At 46.8% G+C, this 24,266-nt stretch overlaps 1 protein-coding gene across 1 annotated transcript in view; it reads left to right on the top strand.

Moving 5' to 3' along the window:
- LOC102278342 (solute carrier family 22 member 1) overlaps positions 1 to 19,714 on the top strand; it is a 36,654-nt gene extending 16,940 nt beyond the window's left edge. The window contains 5 exon segments of the mRNA XM_005900394.3: positions 1,229 to 1,443; positions 5,876 to 5,984; positions 15,284 to 15,396; positions 17,122 to 17,221; positions 19,606 to 19,714. Of these exon segments, the coding sequence (XP_005900456.2) occupies positions 1,229 to 1,443; positions 5,876 to 5,984; positions 15,284 to 15,396; positions 17,122 to 17,221; positions 19,606 to 19,714 (646 nt within the window).
- The last annotated feature ends 4,552 nt before the right edge of the window (positions 19,715 to 24,266 follow it).

A 24,266-nucleotide genomic window follows, 5' to 3' on the forward strand; every position in this document is an offset into this window, starting at 1 on the left:
CAGTCTTACGGGGGTTTGCACATCCTACACCAATTCATACGATTTACGCGAGGGACTCGCGCATCCTCGGGTTCTGGTACCCTGGGGGGTCCTGGAACCAGTCCCCCATGGTAGTGAGGAACGACTGTACCAACACAGTCATTCAATGTTCCAAAATTGTGCAGTTTGCCCAAAAGTGACCCACGGGACTCTACGTTTTCCCCTGAGTCAGAATGACCGAGCTGTGTGCCATGTTCTATAACATGGATGTTCTTTCCTCAGATATGGGTGAATGGGTCGTGTGCCGTGGGACATGGGGTGAAAGAGAGGAAGGGAATATTGCTGGTTCCAAGATGGTGTGATGTGCGCAGGGGGCCCCCACTGTGGAGCTGGGAAGACTTGGCCGACCCCTCCCCCCGGTGGTACTCTGGATCCTGGCCCTGGGAAAGACAACTGTGACAGCAATAAAATCTGCTCTTCACTGAGTGCCCAACTACAGCCAGCCCTTCTGGTCCACGGCCTCAGTGAATTCTCAGGACAGAGTCACAGCTGAAGGAACTGAGGCACAGAGAGGCTGGTTAACTTACTGAAGACCACACGGCTCAGCCAGCAGTCTGAACCCTGACACTGCTCACTCCCCACTGCTGTCTCCTGCCCTCCTTCCCCTTGGAGGCTTGGGGCATCCGATGAGATAGGGCCCGTGCAGTGTTCAGAGCAGGGCTGCCCGCAGGGGCACAGTATGAAGTAAACGGTGGTCGCTACATCGTTTGCCATCTCTCGGGAAACACGGGTCTGTCCTGTAAGTCACAGGCTCACAAAAATTGTGGAAGGAGCTTCTCAACCAGGAGGGCCCCTCCTGGATTTTGATGTCCCCCTGGTCCCCACTGCCTCTTCTCATATTATGACTTCCCTGGTGGCTCAGATGGTAAATTGTCTGCCTACAATGCGGGAGACCCGGGTTCCATCCCCTGGGTCGGGAAGATCCCCCTGGAGAAGGAAATGGCAACCCACTCCAGTATTCTTGCCTGGAAAATCCCATGGACGGAGGAGCCTGGTGGGCTACGTACAGTCCATGGGGTCGCAAGGAGTCGGATGCGGCTGAGCGACCTCATTTACTTTCTTACTTCTCATATTGGTCTAGAACATTATACATCCAGCGATGGACGCTTCCTTCCAGCTTGCAGGAGCCTTTATCCTCCCGGCCAGTCTCCGGGATCTCACCTTTGACCCGCCTCTCCTGCCCGCCCAGGTTCACCAGCTCTGTGGTCTACCAGGGCCTCATCATGCACGTGGGCGCCACCGGCGGGAACCTCTACCTGGACTTCCTCTACTCAGCTCTGGTCGAGTTCCCCGCAGGCTTCATCATCCTCGTCACCATCGACCGCTTCGGCCGCCGCTACCCGCTGGCCACGTCCAACTTGGCGGCCGGGCTGGCCTGTTTCCTCATGATCTTTATCCCACACGGTGAGTGGTCCACGCCCATCATGTTCCGGGTCGTTGAACTGTGGGAAGAGTTGGAACAGGAACAAAGACAAGGTGTTTGCCTGAGTCTAGAATCACTTTTCAAAAAATTTTAAGTAGAGGTACAGCATACCGACAATGAGCCCTTTTTAAGTGTTCAAGCCGATGAATTTTTTACCTGTTTGTATGCCTGGGCACCGCGACCTACGCCAAGATAAAGAACATGTCCAGCACCTCGGAAGGTCCCTCACCCTCCTTGACCACCAACGCTCACCACCCCTGCCCGGGTCACCGCAGCTCTGGTCTCTGCCATCGCAGATTAATGTCGGCTGTTCTTAAACTTCATACATTTGAACCATACTGCACCTATGCTCGGAGAAGGCAATGGCACCCCACTCCAGTACTCTTGCCTGGAAAATCGCATGGACGGAGGAGCCTGGTGGGCTGCAGTCCATGGGGTCGCAAAGAGTCGGACACAACTGAGCGACTTCACTTTCACTTTTCACTTTCATGCATTGGAGAAGGAAATGGCAACCCACTCCAGTGTTCTTGCCTGGAGAGTCCCAGGGACGGGGGAGCCTGGTGGGCTGCCGTCTATGGGGTCGCCCAGAGTCGGACAGGACTGAGGTGACGCAGCAGCAGCAGCACCTCTGCTTTGTAGGACTTTCATTCACTTACCGTGGCGTCTGCAAGGGTCACCCACGTTGTCCACGGGGGTGTCTCTTGCACTTTCTCACTGTTGGGCAGCCTCACATTGTAGGAATCCCTCAATTACATCCAGGCCTCTGTTGACTTCAGGCCTCCTAAGGTCACCCTGGACTGCCGTACAGAGAATTAAAGTCCCATCCCTCTTCCTCCTTCTCTTTTCCCTCTAGAACACAAGCTCCGAGAAGCGGAAACATTCTCTGCTTTGCTCACGGCTGAGCTCCTGGGGCAGAGACGCCACTCTAAGTACATAGAGGAGCTTCCCGGGTGGTGCTACTGGTAAAGAGCCTGACTGTCAGTGCAAGAGACGTAAGAGACGCAGATTCAGTCCCTGGGTTGGGAAGATCTAAAGTCATCCAGTGTCTGCCCATTTGGATTAAGGCTGCAGGGAACATTCCAACACATCTTTTCGGGGACACTCACTCCCCGAACCGGGACACAGGTTCGTTTTAGTAGATATAGCCAGACAGCTTTTCAGTTCACGCTCCCACGGTGGTGCATCAGCTTTCCAGTGGTTCCACAGACTCACCAGCACTTGGCATCATTAGTCTTTTCAACACCAGCCATCTTGGTGCCTGTTTGCTTGAGTCCATAATTCTTAGCAATCCAAGATAAGCCAAAGCAGAATCATTTGGGCAGTTTTAATTTGAGTACATACATTGCCTTTCTCATTTGTTACTTTTAGAAATATTAAAAAAAATAGAGCAGATTTGCTATTTTCTCAGTTTTTATTGCTTGTGCTCTGCAGTTGTTGGTTTAATGAGTCATTTTGGCAGGCTTTGGGGGCAGGATATTATGAGAAACATCCCATGAAATCCCTATTCTCAAGAATTAGACTTTACAGAGCAGGCTGGAAATTTTAAGAGGTAGCAAAAGGTAGCTCAGGTTTTTTCCTCCCTCCTTTCATGAGTGAGTGAGTGAAGTCGCTCAGTCGTGTCCGACTCTTTGCGACCCCATGGACTGTAGCCCACCAGCTCCTCCATCCATGGAATTTTCCAGGCGAGAATGCTGGAGTGGGTAGCCGTTTCCTTCTCCAGGGGATCTTCCCGACCCAGGGATTGAACCGGGTCTCCCACAGTGCAAGCAGGCACTACACTGTCTGGGCCACCGGGGACAAAGAAGGCAGGAAAAGGGGCTGAGCGTGTGAAATCGGTTTCCCCCGTTTCCCCCATCTCCCTGTTTCTAGAATCCTGGTAAAGCTGAATGAACAAGTAGAGGTTTTCGTTGTTGCTGTTTTTTAAGTAACAGCGCCAAGTACCGAGAGGGAACCTGGGATCTGAGACCATTTGATTATCCCCTGGAAGAAGCTTGGGTACTGCGTCCTCTGTCCCACATCCTCCCAGGACCCTCTCCCGGCTCCCACTCTTGCCACTTCCCTTTACCGGTCCTCATCGCATTCGATGACGAGCCTTCATCTCCTGCTCCAGAAACTATTTCAAGTGCCTTCCATGTACTTGTGTGAGTGCATGCTAAGTTGCTTTAGTTGTGTCTGACTCTTTGTGACCCTCTGGAGCAAAGACGCTTTGGAGCCCACCAGGCTCCTCTCTCCATGGGATTCTCCAGGCAAGAATACTGGAGTGGGTTGCCGTGCCCTCCTCTAGGGAATCTTCCCAACCCAGGGGTTGAACCTGCATCTCATGTCTCTTGCATTGGCAGTTGGGTTCTTTACCAGTAGCACCACCTGGGAAGCTCCTCTGTGTACTTGACAGAGTGGCGTCTCTGCCCCAGGATCTCAGCCACAAGCAAAGCAGAGAATGATTCCACTTCTTGGAGCTTAAGTTCTAGAGGGAAAAGAGAAGGAGGAAGAGGGATGGGGCATTAATTCTTCATATGGTGGTCCAGGGTGACCTTAGGAGACCTAAGTGAAGAGGGGATGAGCCATTTAAACAGCCGGGCAAGGAGGTTTCCAGGAAAGGGAACAGCAAGAGCAAGGACCCTGAGGATGGGGAGAGCTGGGCGCTAGAGGAGCAGCCGGACCCGCGTGAGCAGGAGACAGGGAGAGATGCCAGCGTGGGTTTTATCCCAAGCATGGCAGGAAGCCATGCGGCAGGACTGCAGTTGTAAGTGGTCCCTCCAACTGCTGGGGAGAGTGACCTGGGCCCAGAGGAGGCAGGGCGGTTCTCTGAGGGCAAGGATGCCATGCATGTCCAGTAGAGCATCTTGCCAAATCCATCAAAGCTGCGGAATTTGTGACCAATGCCCTCCTCCAGGTGTTCGAGTGAACTCCCTTGTCTTATATCTCATAGGAGCCTTAACTAAAGGCTCCGCTTGGGCTCTCCTCCAGGCACAGGGCAGCCAAGACCTGGAGAGGCTGCACTGGCTGTGGGCAAATTCGGCCCCAAGGTCACTGGGTCTGCTCTCCCCAGAGCCTCCCGCTGGCAAGGGGATGGAAGCCTGTCTTCCTTGAGTAGCCGGCTTATGAGGATGAGGGTGAGATGACATGCTGTCTGTGACCCTGGAGGCTCTGTTAGTGAGCCGGCCTGACTCAGGAGCCACTTGTGGTTTGGGGTCTGGGTGAACACCCAACATCCAGGTGAAGCAGATGATGGTGCCTAATGGTTTGATGACTCCCCAGGAAGGAGAAGGCTTCTGGACCTGCTGCTAACTAAGATGCAGAGCCATCTGCTAGGAGGAGATGAGGGTTTGCATCCCTTATCCTCTCAGACCAGTGAAAGATGCTTGGGTTAAAAAATGTGTTCCTCTGAGGACTCTCCTGGTGGTCCAGGGGTTAAGAATCCAGCTGCCACTGCAGGGGACACTGCAGATCCCTGCTCTGGCAAGATTCCATATGCCGCGGGGCCATTAAGTCCAGGTGTCAGACTACTGAGCCCAAGTCATAGAGCCCACAAGCTGTAACTCCTGAAGCCCTCAGTATCAGACCTAGAGAGTGGCCCCTGCTCGTACAACTAGAGAAAGCCCTTGCACAGCAGCGAAGGCTCGGTGCCATCAAAAATAAATAAATAAAACATAAAAAAAATGTGTTGGGAAATGAGTGCTGAGGATGAGAAATCTGGTCCACCAGCTCTAGGACTTCTGCCTGAGGGAACCACGTTGTTGAGGACCTACTGTGTTTCAGGAGCTGTGTCAGCAAGGACACTATTGCAAGATAATGAAAAGCCAGGACTGGTGGAGTGGTCATGATGCACAGTTGACATGTGTTATCTCTAAATCTCACCACCACCTTTAAGTTGGCTAAGATTATTCCCATTTCATAGCTGAGGAGACTGAGGCAGGCAGAAGTAAGCCATTTGCCTTGTCACTCTGCTGACAGGAGGCACAGCTGAGATTCAAAAAAGCACATTCTTTCCTCTGTACAGTGAAGTCTTCCCTCAAGTGTCATCAAGTCCCCAAATCTCTCAGGACTCAGTTTAGTGGGTGTTAGTAGTGGTCGCTGAGTCATGTCCGACTCTTTGGGACCCTGTGGACTGTAGCCCGCCAGGCTCCTCTGTCCACCGGATTCTCCAGGCAAGAACACTGGGGTGGGTTGCCATTTCCTCCTCCAGGGCATCTTCCCAACCCAGGGATCAAACCCAGGTGTCCCGCATTGCAAGCAGATTCTTTACCATCTGAACCACCAGGCTCAGTTTACTGATCCAAATCTGGAGGGGTTGGCTAAGACAGCCTTTCGGGCCCTCCAGCTCTAAAGTCCAAGCTCCCAGTCACGGTGTCTCCTGGCACATCTGTGGGTACAGCCCTCTAGCGCTCAGATCTGCTGTCTGTCTCCTCCCAGATCTGCCCTGGTTGAATATCATGGTAGCTTGTGTTGGCAGAATGGGGATCACCATCGTGTTCCAGATGGTGTGCCTGGTCAACGCTGAGCTGTTCCCGACCTTCATCCGGTGAGTGTGTCTGGGGGATGGGGTGGCTAGCTGCTGACCTGGCTGTGGGCCAGCGGGCTCACTGAGGACCACTGCTGAAGATGCCCCCCAGGGTGGATGGGTTGGCATTGAGATGGGGGTTGGGCATCAAAGACAGAGCCCACGCCTGATGCGGTAGAGAAGGTGAGATGGACAGGCTGAAGTGGACTCAGGGTCGCGTCGTGCCCCTTACGGAGGGCCAACGCAAGAGAAAAGACATCTGGTTAAGGGCAGTTCCTATTTGGACCGTGACAATCAGAGCATTGCCACACGCAGCATGCAGGTCATCCTGTAGAATCGTTGTTATCTGCCTTTCCGTGTGAGCAGGCCGAGGTTTACAAAGGGAAGGCGAGCTTCCCAGGGTCACTCAGCTAGAAAGCGGCAGGGTCCAGGTAAGAACACGCTGCTTCGCCCCTCTTATTTTTTTTTCAATTGGAGTACGGTTGATTTACAATGCTGTGTGTGAATTTCTGCTGCACAGCCAAGAGATTCAGTTACACGTATCCATATTAATACATTCTTTCTTGTGTTCTTTTCCACTGTGGCTTGTCACAGGGTAGTGAGTGCCGTCTGCTTTGTTCTACAGTAGGACCTGGCTGTTTGTCTGTCCTGTTTACACTCGTTTGCATCTGCTAGGCCCAACCTCCCACTCCATCCCTCCCCTCCCCTTCCCTCTTGGCAACCAAGAACACACTTTTTTCTGCCCTTGGAGCTGGTATTTCCCTACAGTGACACAATACTTTGTAAGAATACCAATGGGCCCAGATCATTCATTGTTTCAAGTCAGGTTTATTGAGGCAGAATTTTCTTAGAGCAAGATTCACCCTCAAAGGCACAGTTTGACGAGTTTTGACTCATTCATTTCACCAGCACCACGATCAAGGTGACACAGACACGTCTCCATCATATGCAAATGTGTCCTCCTGTCCCTCTGTGATCCGCTTTCTCCCCTCCCACCCCCAGCACCGGGCAACCCCCGATCTGGTTTCTCTCCCTATGGCTTTGCCTTCTCTTGAATGCTACACACATGAAGTGACCTGGAGTGCAGGCTTTTGTGTTTGGCTTCTTTCGCTTGACATCAGGGGACCCATCCACGCCGTGGCTTGTAATGCTCCATTCCTTCTATTGCTGAGTGTGGTTTCCATGCGTGGAGGATGGACCACGGTGTGTTTCTCTGTTTCTCCGTTCGTGGAGGTTTGGGCTTTTCCCAGTGATCACGACACAGGTGCCAATAAGTATTCACTTACGGGTTTATGGGCTTCCTTGTGACTCAGCTGGTAAAGGCTCTGCCTGCAATGCAGGAGACCCCGGTTCTATTCCCGGGTCGGGAAGATGCACTGGAGAAAGGATAGGCTACCCTCTCCAGTGTTCTTGGGTTTTTAGTGGCTCAGCTGGTAAAGAATCCGCCTGCAATGCGGGAGACCTGGGTTTGATCCCTGGGTTGGGAAGATCCCCTGGAGAAGGGAAAGGCTGCCTACTCCAGTATTCTGGCCTGGAGAATTCCATGGACTGCATATAGTCCATGGGGCTGCAAAGAGTCGGACACAACTGAGCAACTTTTGCTTCACTATGGGTCTTTGTGTGGACACACGTCTCCATTTCTCTTAGGTAAAAACTGAGGGATGGGTCATATAGTAGTTGTGTGTTTAAACTCATGAGAAACTATCAAAACGTTTTCCAAACTGGCCACACCATTTTCCATCCCACCAGCTATGTGAGACACAGGTGATTGCTCTGCATCCTCCCCGTCCTTGGTGTTGGAGGTGGTGGTGTTATCGTGACTTCGATTCACGTTGTCCTAACTATTGATAATGTTGATCACCTTTGCATGTCCTTATTACCATCTGTATCTTAGAAGGCTTAGTCTAAATGAAGAGTATTTTTATTGCAAAGGATTAACCCCCTTAAAGTTTAAATTCTGACCTTTGTTAGAGTTTGGCGCATTTCTGCAAACTCTTTTTTTTCCCCCACTTTATAAATTCTTTCTTCTCCACATATCATCAGACCAATGATGTCTAAGAACTATTCCAGCTCCCCATCCTTCTCTTACACCTGGGCAGCCCTCAGAACCCCTTCGTGAGCCAGAAGACACAGGTGACTCTGATTCACTCTTTGCTGCACATCCCTCATTAAAAGGCCCTGTCTCATCTGGAAAAGATTATTCGGAATGGGTACAGAGAGATAAAGGCAAATGAAGGAGAAAAATCTACAATTGGCAGTTCTGAGCCCAGAGTCTAAAACAGCTGGGCCAAACAATTCCATTGTCATGGCCACTGGACCCAGGGGACTGACTCAGAGTGTAAACTGCCAGAGGTCCTGAGTGCCTGGTCCAAGGCGGAGGAAGGCCAAGTGGCCCATCCTCAAGGGGCATAGCATCCATTTGATGAGGATTCTCAAGAACCAGGAAGGAAAGCCAGAGGTTCAGAAATAACTTTAAACTTGATGCATAGACATCACATGCCAAAGTAAGACAGTCATGAAAGTTTGGGTCTTTTCAATCAATTGAATCAAATCTAAATTGGAAAAAAAGGATCATTTCTGTTCCTTTATTACTTTATAATCGCTTCAGGTTGACACAGTTTCTATTTGGACCATTTTGACCCTGCTTCTTACCCACAGGAGGCTTTAGAGTTGAACAGCTTCCTCCTTCTAACTGTCTGCAACATACACTGTCAAGACCCACGTGTCGCTTGTGCTAAAGAACCCGCCTGCCAGTGCAGGAGACACAAGAGACGTGGGTTTGATTCCTGGGTTGGGAAGACCCCCTGGAGGAGGGCATGGCAACCCGCTCCAGTATTCTTGCCTGGAGGATCCCATGAACAGAGGAGCTTGGTGGGCTACAGTTCTTAGGGTCGCACGGAGTCAGACACGACTGAGGCGACATGGCACACACGCACGCATGCACGCTCGCTCTGCCTTGTATTGAAAACCATCCACCCGTTTTTACCTCTTCTCTGTATTATGCGCTCCTGGAACACAGAGACTACGTAGGGCTCTTGTCTGCGCCTCCCGAGACTGCTCTGTAGCCATACTAACCGGGCACCTGGCACTTGCAGAATGAATGAATGAAGTGTCCCAGAGACCCGAATTTTCTTAATTTTATTTTTTAAGATGTTTATTGTTTTAAATTAGTTTTGGCTGCACTGGGTCTTCACTGTTGCATGTAGGCTTTCTCTAGTTGCGGCGAGTGGGGCTACTCTCCAGCTGCAACACACGGGCTTCTTGTTGCTGTGGCTTCTCTTGTTGCAGAGCCTGGTGGACTCTAGAGCACACTCAGTAGTTGTGGCGCGCGCGGGCTTAGCTGCTCTGTGGCCTGGGGGATCTTCCTGGGCCTAGGATGAAACTGTGTCCTCTGCATTGCAAGGCGGATTCTGAACCACTGGGCCACCAGGGAAGCCCTATGAGTTTTAAAGATGGAAACCAGTTTCTCACTTCTTTTAGCTTCCGTGTGCTTATAAAATCTTTCTCTTTTTTAAGACTTATTCTCTTAAAATTATTTTAAAAATGGTGATTTTTTTTCCTCCTCTTGGAAACCACACTAAAGCCATTAGAAGAATGAGAAGAATATATGAGGGCATGTCTTTATTATTTACTACTACTGTGTGAGAATCTACATTTTTATCAATGAAAATTTCAACAAAAATAATTTAATAGCAACAAAAAAGGAGATGCAGAAAAAAAAAAAAACACAGCAAATGCCATCTTTGAAAGTAGGATGACCTTGAAAGAATGTGTAAGAAGAAGGGCTGCCTAGTACAGTGAATGTAAAAGGGTCTAGAAGACTCCAGGGAGGTCCACTGGGGCAGCAAATTTGAGACAAGGCCAGAGGTTTTCCCAGGTAGGAAGGGAGCTTGAAGGACATGACCCGCAATCCCTCGCTGGAGGAATAAGATGGGCGCAGGGGCTGGAGGTACGTGTTTCCTTCTTTGGATGCTGTGTGGCTGGAGGGGAGGAGGGGCGGGCGAGCTGCGGGAGACACTCAGGAGCCTTGAGGGAGCACTGCACTGCGGGCAGGACGGAGGGGAGAGGCCCTGCAGGGCGAGCGGTTCCATGCTGTCTACGTCCTTTGTTCGGTCTCTCAGTCGTGTCCGACTCTGCGACCCCACGAACTGCAGCACACCAAGCTTCCCTGTCCTTCCCTATCTCTCATGTCCACTGAGTCAGTGATGCTGTCTAACCATCTCATCCTCTGCTGCCCACTTCTCCTTTTGCCTTCAGTCTTTCCCAGCATCAGAGTCTTTTCCAATGAGTTGGTTCTTCTTATCAGGTGGCCAAAATATTGGAGCTTCAGCTTCAGCATCAGTCCTTCCAATGAATATTCAGGACTGATTTCCTTTAGGATGGATTGGTTTGATCTCCTTGCAGTCCAAGGGACTCTCAAGAATCTTCTCTAGCACCGCAATTTGAAAGCATCAATTCTTTGGCACTCAGCCTTCTTTATGGGCCAACTCACACATCCGTACATGACTATTGGAAAAACCATAGCTTCGACTAGATGGACCTTTATGGCAAAGTGACGCCTCTGCTTTTTCATATGCTGTCTAGGTTTGTCATAGTATTCCTTCCAAGGAGCAAGCGTCTTTTAATGTCATGAGTAGGGATAACAGAGTCAAAGCATCTAATCATAGACAGCCCTGGCCAGAAAGAGAATTTCTAATAGCTTAAAACATGCCCTGGTCCCTGTCCACAAATCCTTCTAAAATAGCTGCTACAGGAAGATATAATAGTGTTGAATGCTGAATCACAAATAAAAAAGTAACTTTCCCAGGAGCTATACAGATATATCATGAGATAAAAAGGAGAAAGGAAGAGGAAAAGCAAGTGACAAATGAAGAAAATGCATAGGGAAAATATTATCAGAAAGCAAATGAAGAGTATAGCCAAGTGTGCTATGACCAGGTGCAAAGCAGTAATGAATTAGCCGTCTCTGTAAAAGAAGAGTGTGAAGCAGAGAATGTAAGTTCTTGGGAGAATGTGTGATAAGACAAGAGATGGAGTCAGCTCAGCCTAAAAAAATAAAAAGAAATATTAAAATATTTCACAAATGAAAACCACTTTGAAAGCAGTACAAGGGAGAATTGATAAAGAAAAGGTAAGATAGAACTAAGAATTGCAAAATAAGATTGAAATAAGCAAAGAGTTTAAAAGGCTTAGAGATTATACTTATAATGTCCCAAAGAAGATCATTAAAATAATGAAACCAAAGAACAAAGAACTTAAAAGAACTTCTGGAAATAAAAGAATGCTTGGATCTATGATTTGAAGGGGCATACAGTGAGAGTTACAGGAAAACTTGATTCTGAGCAATATTAGCAAATATTCCAGTTAAGTTACTGTGCTTCAGAGATAAAGAAAGACTTATGAGGTACCGAGGCTGAACGTGTAAGTCACATGTATCAGGAGAAAATCAAACTGATACCATTTGATGAAGATGGTGAAACTTGCTGCAATGATCCCAAGGAGAGGAAATGTACTCAAAGAATTTTATCCAAAATCTCATTCCCAGATAAAAACAACATCCAATTATTTTGTTCCTTAAAAATATGGTTATTATAAACTTTTTCCAAAAAAGCTATTAGAGAAAAAATTCTCAGTAAACACAGTAAGTAGAGTAATGCTTCAAAATTATTGATGGTGATCACTGAATCTGAGATTAAACCCCTCAGTTTCTGTTTTGATTACAGAATATAAATTGACAATACAGAAATGCTATAACTAAAATTGGACTGTAGCTTTCCAGGCTCCTCTGTCCATGGAATTCTCCAGGCAAAGATGCTGGAGTCATTTCCTTTTCCAGGGGATATTCCCGACCCAGGGATAGAGCCCAGGTCTCCTGCATGGCAGGCAAATTCTTTACTATCTGAGCCACCAGGGAAGCCCAATAACTAAAAAAGTTGGAAAGGAAAGAGAGAATGTTGGAGATGGTGTGATACACTGATTTTCTCAATACTTTTTCCAGGAAAAAATATATCACTAAAAGCTAATAAATTAAGTAGTTTTTAGGCATATTTTAAGAGATGAAGGCAAACAGTAAAAACAATGATATTATTAACTACAGCCAGTGCATGCAGGGATGATTTGAGGAGAAAGTAAAAATACACTAATTTTAAAGTTTTTCATAATAGTTAACCAATACTATTTAAAGAAATAGAGTATTAAGTATATTCTCAAACCTTCCAAATTATCAGAAAAAATACACATAACCAACACAAATTGAGAAATAAAAGACACAGAAAACAATAAAAAACATGGCATGTGTTGAAATATTTATAAAATATTAATAAACAGTTAATGACAGAATTAAGAACAAACATTTCTGATATTTAAATAAATATAAAAAGACTTAACTCCTTTATTCAAAAACAAAAAGGCTCTAATTTCATTACAAAGCAAAATCCAACAATTTGCTGCATAGTTGCAGTATAACTTTTCCTCAGAAATGTTGAGAAGCAAGAAATGCACAAAAGCAGGGGGTTCCCCAGTGGCTCAGTGGTAAAAAACCCACTTGCAATGCAGGAGACTCCGGAGACATGAGTTTGATCCCTGGGTCGGGAAGATCACCTGGAGGAGGAAATGGCAACCCCCTCCAGTGTTCTTGCCTGGAGAATCCCATGGATGGAGGAGCCTGGCAGGCTGCAGTCCTTGGGGCCGCAAAGAGTCAGACACGACTGAGCGCACAGCACACACCTACTGGCTAAATGGAAACAAAAATGTAGCAAGAATCATGATTCTATCAGACAAAGTTGAATTTATGCAAAAATGTATTAAGACAAAGAAGACCCTAAATCGTAGTTAAGAGAGAATCCACAATGGTTTCACAGGATAGTTTTATAAAATATTGAATTAATAGAAAATGTCAGTGATCCACAGTTCTAGAGTATAGGAAAAGAAGGAAGTTTTTTAAAAAATTGTTTATAAAGCTCTCATGATGGTGGTGTCAAATAGCAACAAAAATAAAGGAAACGAAAACTACAAACATTATTTATGAATGATAAATTCAAATCCTAAACAATGTATTATCAAGCAGAAGAGTGGAGCACATTAAAATAATAATACATCATATCTAAGATGGGTTATTCCAGGAATACAAAGATAGCTTAATATTAGAAAATCATAGTATAGTTCATGCTAATAAATTAAAAGAGAAAATTGTACTCTTCTCTCCACAGATAAAAGAGGCATTCAATAAAAGTCAACACCTATTTTGTTTTTTAAATCTCTCAATAAACATGGATAGATAATTTTTCATATAGTTTTCTCAGTATGTTTTCCAGCTAAAAAGAAATATATTATTGAAAGCTGGTGAATCAAGTAAATTACAAAGCGTATTTAATGATTATAATGGCAAACACTAAATAAATAACTAAACTGAGGTCATAGAGAGAGACTTTGGGAAGGGAAGAAAAATGTTCTAATGTTATAATTACTCATTTTAGGGAGTAAGAAATTGTGCAAATGGATGTAATAGAAGAAGCTTAAAAGGATAAAACTTTTCTTGATTTATTGTTCCTGATTTAACCATGCCTTCGACCCAAAGCTCAAGATTATTTACAGGAATACCCTGAAGTAGCTATATTCATATAAGACAGAATGATTGAAAACTATTGTCAGGGAAAAAGAGATCATTTCAAGTAGACAGTTTCCTCCCTAGCTTTCTTTGTCCTTTATTTCTTAATCTCCTGTCTTTATCCTTCCCCGTCCCTCTATGTAAAAGCAAAAACTCTATTCAGACCAACCAGTTCTCCAAATCTCCAGACCATTGTTATAATCCAATTCTGACATTCAGTTCAGTTCAGTCACTCAGTCCTGTCCGACTCTTTGTGACCCCATGGACTGCAGCATGCCAGGCTTCCCTGTCCATCACCAGCTCCCAGAGCTTGCTCAGACTCGATGGTATCATCGAGTTGGTGATGCCATCCACCCATCTCATCCTCTGTTGTTCCCGTCTCCTTCTGCCTTCAATTTTTCCCAGCATCAGGATCTTTTCCAATGAGTCAGTTCTTCACACCAGGTGGCCAAAGTATTGGAGTTTCAGCTTCAACATCAGTCCTTCCAGTAAATATTCAGGACTGATTTCCTTTAGGATTGACTGATTTGATCTCCCTGCAGTCCGAGGGAGTCTCAAGAGTCTCCTCCAACACCACAGTTCAAAAGCATCAATTCTTTGGCACTCAGCTTTCTTTATGGTCCAATTCTCACATCCACACATGACTACTGGAAAAACCAGAGCTTTGACTAGACAGGCCTTTGTTGGCAAAGTGATGTCTCTGCTTTTTAATATGCTGTCTAGGTTGGTCATAGCTTTTCTTCCAATGAGCAAGCGTCTTAATTTCATGGCTGTAGTCACCATCTGCAGTGATTTTAGAGCCCAAGAAAATAAAGTCTGTCACTGTTTCCACTGTTTCCCCATCTATTTGCCATGAAATGATGGGACTGGATGCCATGACCTTAGTTTTCTGAATGTTGAGTTTTAAGCCAACTTTCTCACTCTCCTCCTTCACTTTCATCAAGAGACTCTTTAGTTCTTCTTTGCTTTCTGCCGTAAGGGTGGTGTCATCTGCGTATCTGAGGTTATGGGTATTTCTCCTGGCCATCTTGATTCCAGTTTGTGCTTCATCCAGCCTGGCATTTCCCAAATTAGCAACCTCCCTCCTGGAGTTCATTCATTTGCTATAAGGCCCATAGAACTCAGGGAAGCACTTACACTTTCTCATTTGTTATAAAGGTTATAAACAGGCAACCAGAGGAAGAGATTCGCAGGTAAAGCTAGTAGAGTCCCAGCACAGGCACTTCTGTCCCCCTGGAGCTGGGATGTGTCTTTCTCTTAGCACGTTATGTAGGCGCCGTTGATGAAATAATCAGTGATTTTTTTTTTTTTTAAAGAATATGTATTTATTTATTTTTGGCTGTGCTGGGTCTTCGTGGCTGTGCTCGGGCTTTCTCCAGTTGCCGTGAGCAGGGGCTACTCTTCCTTCCGGACCACGGGCTTCAGGAGTTGCAGCACACAGACTCGGTGGTTGTGGCGTACGAGCTTGGCTGCTCCACGGCATGTGGAATCTTCCTGGACCAGGGATCGAACCCATGTCCCCTGCATTGGCAGGTGGATTTCTATCCACTGTGCCACCAGGGAAGTCCAGTCCTCAGAGATTAATCCCATCTCCAGCCCCTCTCCCCTCCCTGGAGGTTGGGGAATGGGCGGTGTAATTGCTGTAGCGTAAGTTTACCATTTGGAACACTGATTCACAGAAATGTCATCTTTTTCGGTCTCTGTATTTTACCAGGAACCTTGGCATGATGGTGTGTTCCTCCCTGTGTGATTTGGGTGGGGTTCTCACCCCGTTCCTGGTCTTCAGGCTGATGGAGGTTTGGCAAGGCTCGCCGCTCATTTTGTTTGGTAAGACTTCATGACATGTTTATTACTTCTTATTCACAGCCCAGTGTGAATAGTCGGTAACTACTGGATGAGTGAATGGTACCCCCAGCGAGTGTACAGAAGGGAAGGATGGTGTCTGCCCTTTCATTGTCTCCTGGCTCCTCTGTCTTGCTTCACGGGAAAGATAAGATGCCGTTCTTATAACATGGGCCAGAGGTTTTACGTCCTGTGGCTCTGGAGTCCAATAATTCCTTCTACAGAATAGAGCAGGAGAGCGTTTTTGACGTAGCCTCCTGGTGTCCTGTGAATGTGACTCCCAACTTCGGTGAACTTAACATGTGAAGATGCTAGGCTGTCACTCTTCTGCTTCCAGATCTTAACAATCGACAGCAGAAACACAGGCACAGTGGGAATCCAAGTTTAGTACCTGGTTTGTTACTGATTATGTTAGATTAGAGGAGGAGGAGGGAACTCATCCACTTCTCCCCAGACCTGCCACTCAGCGGAGGGCAAAACCACTGCGCACGTGTGGAGAGCTGCCATGTCTGGGCCAGGTGAGCCCATCAGGGGAGGGTGGGGCGGGAGTGGATGCGTAGCGAGAGAGGCCCACACTGCCCACATCTGCATCAGCTGGGCTCCATGTCGTATGTGTGTAGTAGCTGTAATATACACTGTATAGGTTATATATGGGCGCCCCAGGCAGCGCAGTGGTGAAGAATCTGCCTGCCAGTGCAGGAGATGCGGGTTCAATCCCTGGATTAGGAAGATCCTTTGGAGGAGGAAATGGAAACCCACTCCAATATTCTTGCCTGGAAAATCCCATGGATAAAGGAGCCTGGAAGCCTGCAGTCCATGGGGCCACAAAGAGCCAGATATAACTGAGTGAGCATGCATGCATAGTTTATATTATACAATTATATAATATATCATATTACATTATATTATATATATAAATATAATAAGGGCTTCCTAGGTGGTGCTAGCGGTAAGGAACCTGCCTGCCAAGGCAGGAGACATAAGAGATGTGGGTTTGATCTCTGGGTTGGGAAGAACCCCTGGAGGAGGGTGTGGCAATCAATTCCAGTATGCTTACCTGGAGAATCCCATGGACAGAGGAGCCTGGTGGGCTACAGTTCATGGAGTCTCAAAGTGTCGGACAAGACTGAAGTGACTTATCCTGCATGCACGCGTGTATATAATAGTTGCTACATATATACTTTATACATAGTTACGAGTCAAAATTGAGTTTCCTATCATTCCCAAGGTACCTGAATCGATAACCCCCCTAATATTTAAACATCAGTTGCTCTAGAACTGTATTCTTAGGTAGATGTACTTTGAGGCTTTCTGGGTAGCTCAGCTGGTACAGAATCTGCCTGCAACGCAGGAGACCTGGGTTGGATCCCTGGGTTGGAGGAGGGCATGGTAAGTAACTACTCCAGTATTCTTGCCTGGAGAACTCCATGGACAGAGGAGCCTGGTGGGCTACAGTCCAAGGGATCACAAAGAGTCAGACACGACTGAACAACTAAGCACAGCACAGGTGTACAAGGAGGGAAGTGTTTCCTTTCTTACTCTGCCATTTCCCCCGTTATCGTATCACTTTTAATTTTCTAGACAACGCTGACTTTTTGAAGTGGCCCTCGCTCATGTATTGCCTACGCATCTCTTTAGTTAGCTGTCATCATCTGTAAAAGGTGTTGGCCATGCTCTAACGGCTCCATGTTGAATCTGTCTCGTTTGAAGCGGCCTTGGGGCTGGTTGCCGGGGGAATGACGCTGCTTCTTCCAGAGACCAAGGGGGTCACTTTGCCAGAGACCATCGAGGATGCCGAGAACCTGCAGAGGTGAGCGCCGGCCACTGAGGGACCCAGAGCCCCATGTTAGACTTGCCCTCCCGGTTATGAACACTCTCCATTTCCTGTCTCCTGGGAGAGCTTTACAGGTCTTGTGCGGCCTGTTATCACCCCCAGAGCTGCTACAGACAGAAACACAACGCAGTGACTATTGGCTAAAAAGGAAAGCAGGGAGAGCCGGAGTGTATGTTTTTGGTTGGCAGTCACCTGCTCTAAACCGCGAGATGCAAGGTTTTGTTTGTGATGCTGACCATGCGGAGCACCACGGCCTCTAGCTCACTCCAGAGTTGCTGGGAGCTATTTTTAAATCAATCTTCTGTCTTTTTTGTGACTGTTGGTTCAAATTCCTTAATGACTTTCTTCACAAAGAAGAATGACTTAAAACCTTCACTCCTGTAACAGGGACAAGGGCTTCATTGGAGTCTCAGGTCCTACTCTTAGAGGCACAAAACAGGAAAGGGAGAAAAAGTGTCCGATGATGTAGTCATTACAGGCTTGGCTCTTGGATTCTATGTAAGGACCCACGTGTCCCTGGAAAGTAGAGCGAAGAGACTCTGGGGACTCATTAAAGCTTAGCTTCAGTCCAGGGGCAGCCACCTAATCGGCCATGTGACCTTGGGAATATCATTGAATCCTCTAACCTTCATTTCCTTGCCTGAAAAATAGCCACAATAATACTTAGTTGAGAGATGTGCTGTGAAAATTCAATGAGGTTAAGTAGGTGACAACGACTTATCCACAGCCCGGCACATAGTAGGTGTCCAACAAACCTTGGATTCTTGCCATTCTTCATGCATATTGTGTGATTTCCTCGGTGATTCTCAAATTTACTCTGCAGAGGAGTCACAAATGGAGCTTGCTAAAATGCAGATTCCTAGGCCTTTTAGGTTTTGGACTTCATAATTGAATGGGGGAACCTGATCTTTTCATGACGATCAATACCCGTCAGCGCGCCTCACTTTGAGAAATTCTTCATCTCTCAGTACTGATAAGGGACACACGCTCTATGTGAACTGTAAGCACACTTTGTCGTCTGTGTAGCAGACACACACAGCTACACGTTTGTCCTTGATGACAATGTCTTCCTCTGGCCCCAAGGAGTAGACACATATAGCTAAGGCTAACTACCTGATTTTGAAAAGTTTCGTTATAATTTGTAAATAGACACTTGGTCATCTTTTATGATGCTGTGTTTGTCCCTTCACTCCATCATCAGAGCCATTCCTGCCCGGCCAGGGGAGGCCAGGGCTTCTGCTTGGAGCTCCATGCCGCCATGGACACCCTCTGTTCTCGATAATGCCCTTCACTATGTATAATCACCACTTATTTCATTATCTGTCTTCTCTGCTATACGAATTTCATAAATAGAGAGATCATTTCAACTGATACCTTCTTGGGACTTCCCAGGTGGTCCAGTGGCTAAGACACCACGCTCCCAAAACAGGGGGCCCGGGTTCAATCTATGGTCAGAGAACTAGATTCTGCAACCAAGATCCCTTGTAGCCAAATCAATGATTTATTTAAAAAATGACACATTCTTCCCTACTTTCCAGGAAACAAGGTCAGGGATTGGGAGTGATGGGAGCTCTGGCTAATAGATGTCACACTGCGTCAACTTCACTGAGTTTCAGGTGCCCATCCTCGCAAAACCCTGTGAGGCAGCTGTTGTCATTAGCTACAGATAAAGGAAATTGTGCTAGATACCCCCGAGCCCCAGCTTCAAAATGGAACGCTGACTCTCAGGGGATGCTGTGAGACAGAGACACAACAGATGCTCTGTGGAAGGGCCAGCAAACTCTTTCTGTAAAGGACCACGGAGTAAATACTTGCGGCTTTGGGGACGTGCAGTCTTTGTCCCTAGGTTCTGTCCTTTCAGAACGAAAGCGGTCACAGTTCATAAATGAATGGGCGTGGCTGGGTTCCAGCACAACTTTATGTATGGAAGTTGACATTGAGATTTCATCCAGTTTTCAAATGTCAAGAAATAATATTTAACATTTGACTTTCAAGAACTATTTAAAAATGTAAGAAACCATAGCAAAACAGGCAGAGGACCAGAAACTATCCACCCGAGGTCTCTGCTGAGCCTGTTCTTCTTCATCACCTGCTATGCACATTCTCACCTTCGGAGACTTATTCCCAGATGAAACTTTGCAACAGATTCTTAAAAAGCCATTACTGATATTAACTTAAAAACTAGAAAAGAGATATTTATTTCTTTGGCTGCATCGGGTCTTAGCTGTGGCAGGCAGGATCTAGTTCCCTGACCAGGGATCGAACCTGGGGCCGCCTGCTTTGGGAGTGTGGAATCTTAGCCACCAGACCACCAAGGAAGTCCCTATTGTAACTAAAATTTTTCTTTTTGGTCACTGCAGGAAAGCAAAACCCAAAGAAAACAAGATTTACCTTCAGGTTCAAACATCAGAACTCAACACACAGGCAGCCGAGAGAGATGCTTCGCAGGGGACCGCGCAGCAGAAGTGAAGACCGAGTTCTCACCCTTTCAGAAGCCCTGAACGCTTCCTCCCACCTGCCTGCCCTCAAATCAATATCAGTTCTAGAGAATGCTAACTGTGCTTTGCTCTATTTTGTTTTCTTGAAGTCTCGCAAAGCTCTGGCTATCTTTTATCTACTTATCTTCTTTAGTGAGAGCTATTGGTGGTTAGCAAGTACTTACTTATCCAAAGTATTTTGAAAGCCCAGTAGCATTTAAATACTGTTAGACCAGAGGCCTCTGTCATTGGCTTCCTAGAATAAGTATTGTTTTATTCACTCTCTGAAAGAAAACGTCTTTGTAGGCATCATGTTGGCAAAAGTATTTTAGCATGTAGGCTCCTTGGAGGACTACTGGTTTATGAATATGGTGACTCTTCCAGCCAACTCTACCCTAAGCATGCTTATACACTCGTGATGGCACAAAACAGGCTCCTTATTCCAAGACCAGAAGGTCTATAAGAATTTTGGGGGAAAGAGTTTCGGCGACCCGCATTTTAGGAATGCCTCATTCTATTTCACTCTTGCTTTTAGTTCTTTTTGGTGATTCTAGAAGGTGACCTCATACGCCAACAATGGAATATCACAGTGAACATATAAAAAGGGAGTTCAGCTTACTTTTTATAATTTTTTAAAGAAATGTTTTGACTTCACTGCATGGCATGTGGGATCTTAATTCCCTGATCACGGATTGAACCCATGTCCCCTGCATTGGAAGCGTGGAGTTAACCCACTGGACCACTGAGGAAGTCCCAAGTTCAATTTACTCTGAGTTAGTAGTAACTGGCGGAGAAGGCAATGGCACCCCACTCCAGTACTCTTGCCTGAAAATCCATGGATGGAGGAGCCTGGTAGGCTGTAGTCCATGGGATTGCTAAGAGTCAGACATGACTGAGCGACTTCACTTTCACTTTTTACTTTCATGCATTGGAGAAGGAAATGGTAAGCCACTCCAGTATTCTTGCCTGGAGAATCCCAGGGATGGGGAAGCCTGGTGGGCTGCCGTCTATGGGGTCGCACAGAGTCGGACACGACTGAAGCGACTTAGCAGCAGCTGTAGTAACTGGTTCAAGTTCTAGTTCAAGAAGTGATTTCAGTTCTTAGAGAAAACAGAAACTTTGTTTATTTTAAAAGTTCTTTATTCGTGAGACAAACCACAAATGAGGACCCTTCAGAACACACTGTGGGAGAAAAGATTCGAATGCAAATTGGAGGCATGATTGAAGACATGTGGTATTGCCTTATAAACACTCCTGGCCAGATTGGCTGAGCCAAGGGACGGCCTCGTGGACTCGTGATATTGGGATTTCGTTCTGGGCAGCACTGATCTTCCTTTGAGAGTGAACATGAGCTAATTGGAAACCTGAAACTCTGCCATTGGTAAAACAACAAAAACAAAAAAATCAACTAGATTCGAATTTTTAAAATTATAAATAAATAAATAACTAAAACAAAACCACATCTGGGGCGCATGGAGGGGACCTAGTGCTCCACTTCAGCTTCTCCCAAGCAAAGCCCCAATTCTGAGTCTTCTCTTTCTGACTGTCACAGTTATACTCTTTACTGGTAGCAAATACGTTAATTGCAGGCTTTGAATCAGTTTTTCAAATGTGTATTAAAAAATACCCTCTCTAATTTTCCTTAGAATCTTGGGCAAAGCTCCTGAAGAAGGCTTTAGATGGAGAGGTTGCTGTTTTTTCAGTCTCTAAGTTGCGTCTGACTCCCGGCAACCTCATGGACTGCAGCATACCAGGCTTCCCTGGCCTTCACTATCTCCCGGAACTTGCTCAAACACATGTCCATCAAGTCGATGATGCCATCCAACCCTCTCATCCTCTGTCACCCCCTTCTCCTCCCGCCTTCAATCTTTCCCAGCATCAGGGTCTTTTCCAATGAGTCAGCTCTTTGCATCAGGTGGCCAAAGCATTGGAGCTGGGTTATTGTTAAAAACAACAGTAAAACCTCTGATTTTCTTTCTGCTTAGAAGACATGTCTGGACAAAGTAGACACTTGGTTCTGGGAGAGAAGCAGGTCACCCTTGAACATCACAAGGGTTTGGATCAGAGTGAAGCCTGTCTGAACCGTGAAGGAGTGCTTCTCTGGCATCCTGGGAGCAGCTTCTCCAGGGCACAGGAGGAAAGCCGTGTGTCAGGAGGGGACATTGGGCCCCCGACTCCTCGCTGTAGCTACAACAGAGCCAGAGTCATTCCTTCAGGGGTCGGTGGGTGGGGGTGGGCCACAGAAGGCAGGCGAACACTTAGAGTGCCTGGGAGGTGTGACTCAGGCCTCAGGAAGCAGGCAGCTCCTGGAAAGGGCGTGGCAGCCAAGCATCCCCAGGCCTCCCCGGAAGAAGTCTTGTTCCTTCAGCATGCTTCTACTGAGCACCTGCTGTATGCATGCCTCTGTCATCTTGGCCCCTTAGAGAACCGGAAGGAAGCTATAGATGTGCTGGGACCAATGCCCACATGAGGACTCACAGTAGAAATGAAGCCTTTGTGAGGTCATTTCAGTCATCCTGTTGGACGTGGAGGAGCAGCACAGCCAGCCTCAAAGGAAGTGGAGGGATGGGAGGGCCTCGACGTCAGCTCCCCAGCACGCCCCAGGTTCCTGCAGTGTCTAGAGCCCCACGTTTAGAGATTCTCCCTGCAGGTCTTGAAAGCTAACCACTGATGAGACAGAGGAAGCAATGGGGGCGGGGCTGCCTGCCTGGTCGGACCCAATGGGGACAGGTGGGCGGGGCCAGTGTCTACAGAGGGCGGGTGGTTGCAGGACAGGAAGCGTGCTCCCTGGGACACAGCGTGGCCCTAAAGTGGCAACGTTATGTCACAGAAGGCGACCCAACCCTGGAATGAGCCGAATTTGACTCCCATGCCTCCTCCCCCATCTGCTGATGTTATGGCCTCGTCCCAGCTCCAGTCCACCTGGTCCCCACATCTGCATGGCCCAGGGGACCTTCCGAACTCCAGCTGGAGAAACCACTGAGCCATCCGACACTGCAGTCCCTGCACTGGTTGCTAAGGGCAACGTGTCCTATTTCCACCCCACTATGTCTCCTTTCTGCAGGTGAAGGTCCAAAATCTGATATTTCGAGACATTGGTAGACTTCCCTGGGGGTGTGTTAGTCTAATGCAGTGGTTTAAATTTGCCTGTAACTGAAATCTCCCAAACATCTGAAGCTTAAACAAGATAAGAGTTCTGCTCACATTGAAGAAATTCGAGGCTGTCTGTCCGGCGCTAGTTGATGGCTTGGGGACTGGTTCTGGTGCCACCATCTCCTTGCTCTGCTGGACAGGGCTCCCCAGGACCCAGGTGGCTGCTGGGGCACACCCATTGTACCTACACCCTCTGCTGGGGATGGAGCCAGGCCCCACTGCAGGGGACAGGGCACAGCGGGGAGGACACTTCCTGGAAGAATGAGGACTTCAGATAAAAACTAAGTCTGAGAAACACAAGGTTGCATTTCTCACACATTTGAATTTCGTGGCCTGAGAACTTGTGAAGTGATGCCATAGACATCGGTCTGCAAGTTAACTTTCTTCCATTACAGCCACGTGGGTCTGATTCTTTGTCATGACTGTACAGTGATGCATTGAGCAAGAGAATTTATTCAACCACTACAGTTCCTAGAATTTGGTCGCTTTCACTGGAAATCAGATGACAGTGTTTTTGTTGTTGTTGACTCTCCTTCCCCATCCTGCTTTGCCACATTCTCTCTGCGTGGCCTGACTATCGTTGGAGTGGCCAGGCTTTCCCTCCTGGACAGTCCACAATCTAGTCCTGCCCTATCAAGCATTTTGTGAGCTAAACACATTTTTCTTGCTGATCCAAATTCTGTTTGTCTCATCTTACCAATTCACTTTGTTCTCTCTCTTTCTCACACATTTCACATGGCATATTATGTTACATATGAAAATCACCCCAAACATACAAGACTGCATACAAGACTGTGTAAAATTTCTTAGCAGGTACATTTTCCAAAATTCTCCAAGCGAGGATTCAACAGTATGTGAACTGAGAACTTCCAGATGTTCAAGCTGGATTTAGAAATGGCAGAGAAACCAGAGATCAAATTGCCAACATTTGCTGAATCATAGAAAAAGCAAGAGAACTCCAGAAAAACATCTACTTCTGCTTTACTGACTACACCAAAGCCTTTGACTGTGCAGATCATAACAAACTGGAAAATTCTTAAAGAGATGGGAATACCAAACCATCTTACCTGCCTCCTGAAAAATCTGTATGCAGGCCAAGAAGTAACAGTTAGAACTGGCCATGGAACAACAGACTGGTTCCAATCTGGGAAAGGAGTACATCAAGGCTGTATATTGTCACCTTGGTTATTTAATTTATATGCAGAATACATCATGCAACATGCTGGACTGGATGAAGCACAAGCTGGAATCAAGATTTCAGGGAGAAATATCAGTAGCCTCAGATATGCAGAATATACCACCCTTATGGGAGAAAGCAAAGAAAAGAGCCTCTTGATGAAGGTGAAATAGGAGAGTGAAAAAGCAGGCTTAAAACTCAACATTCAGAAAAC

This window comes from Bos mutus, chromosome 9, assembly GCF_027580195.1.
Source record: "Bos mutus isolate GX-2022 chromosome 9, NWIPB_WYAK_1.1, whole genome shotgun sequence".
NCBI classification, from domain to species: domain Eukaryota; kingdom Metazoa; phylum Chordata; class Mammalia; order Artiodactyla; family Bovidae; genus Bos; species Bos mutus.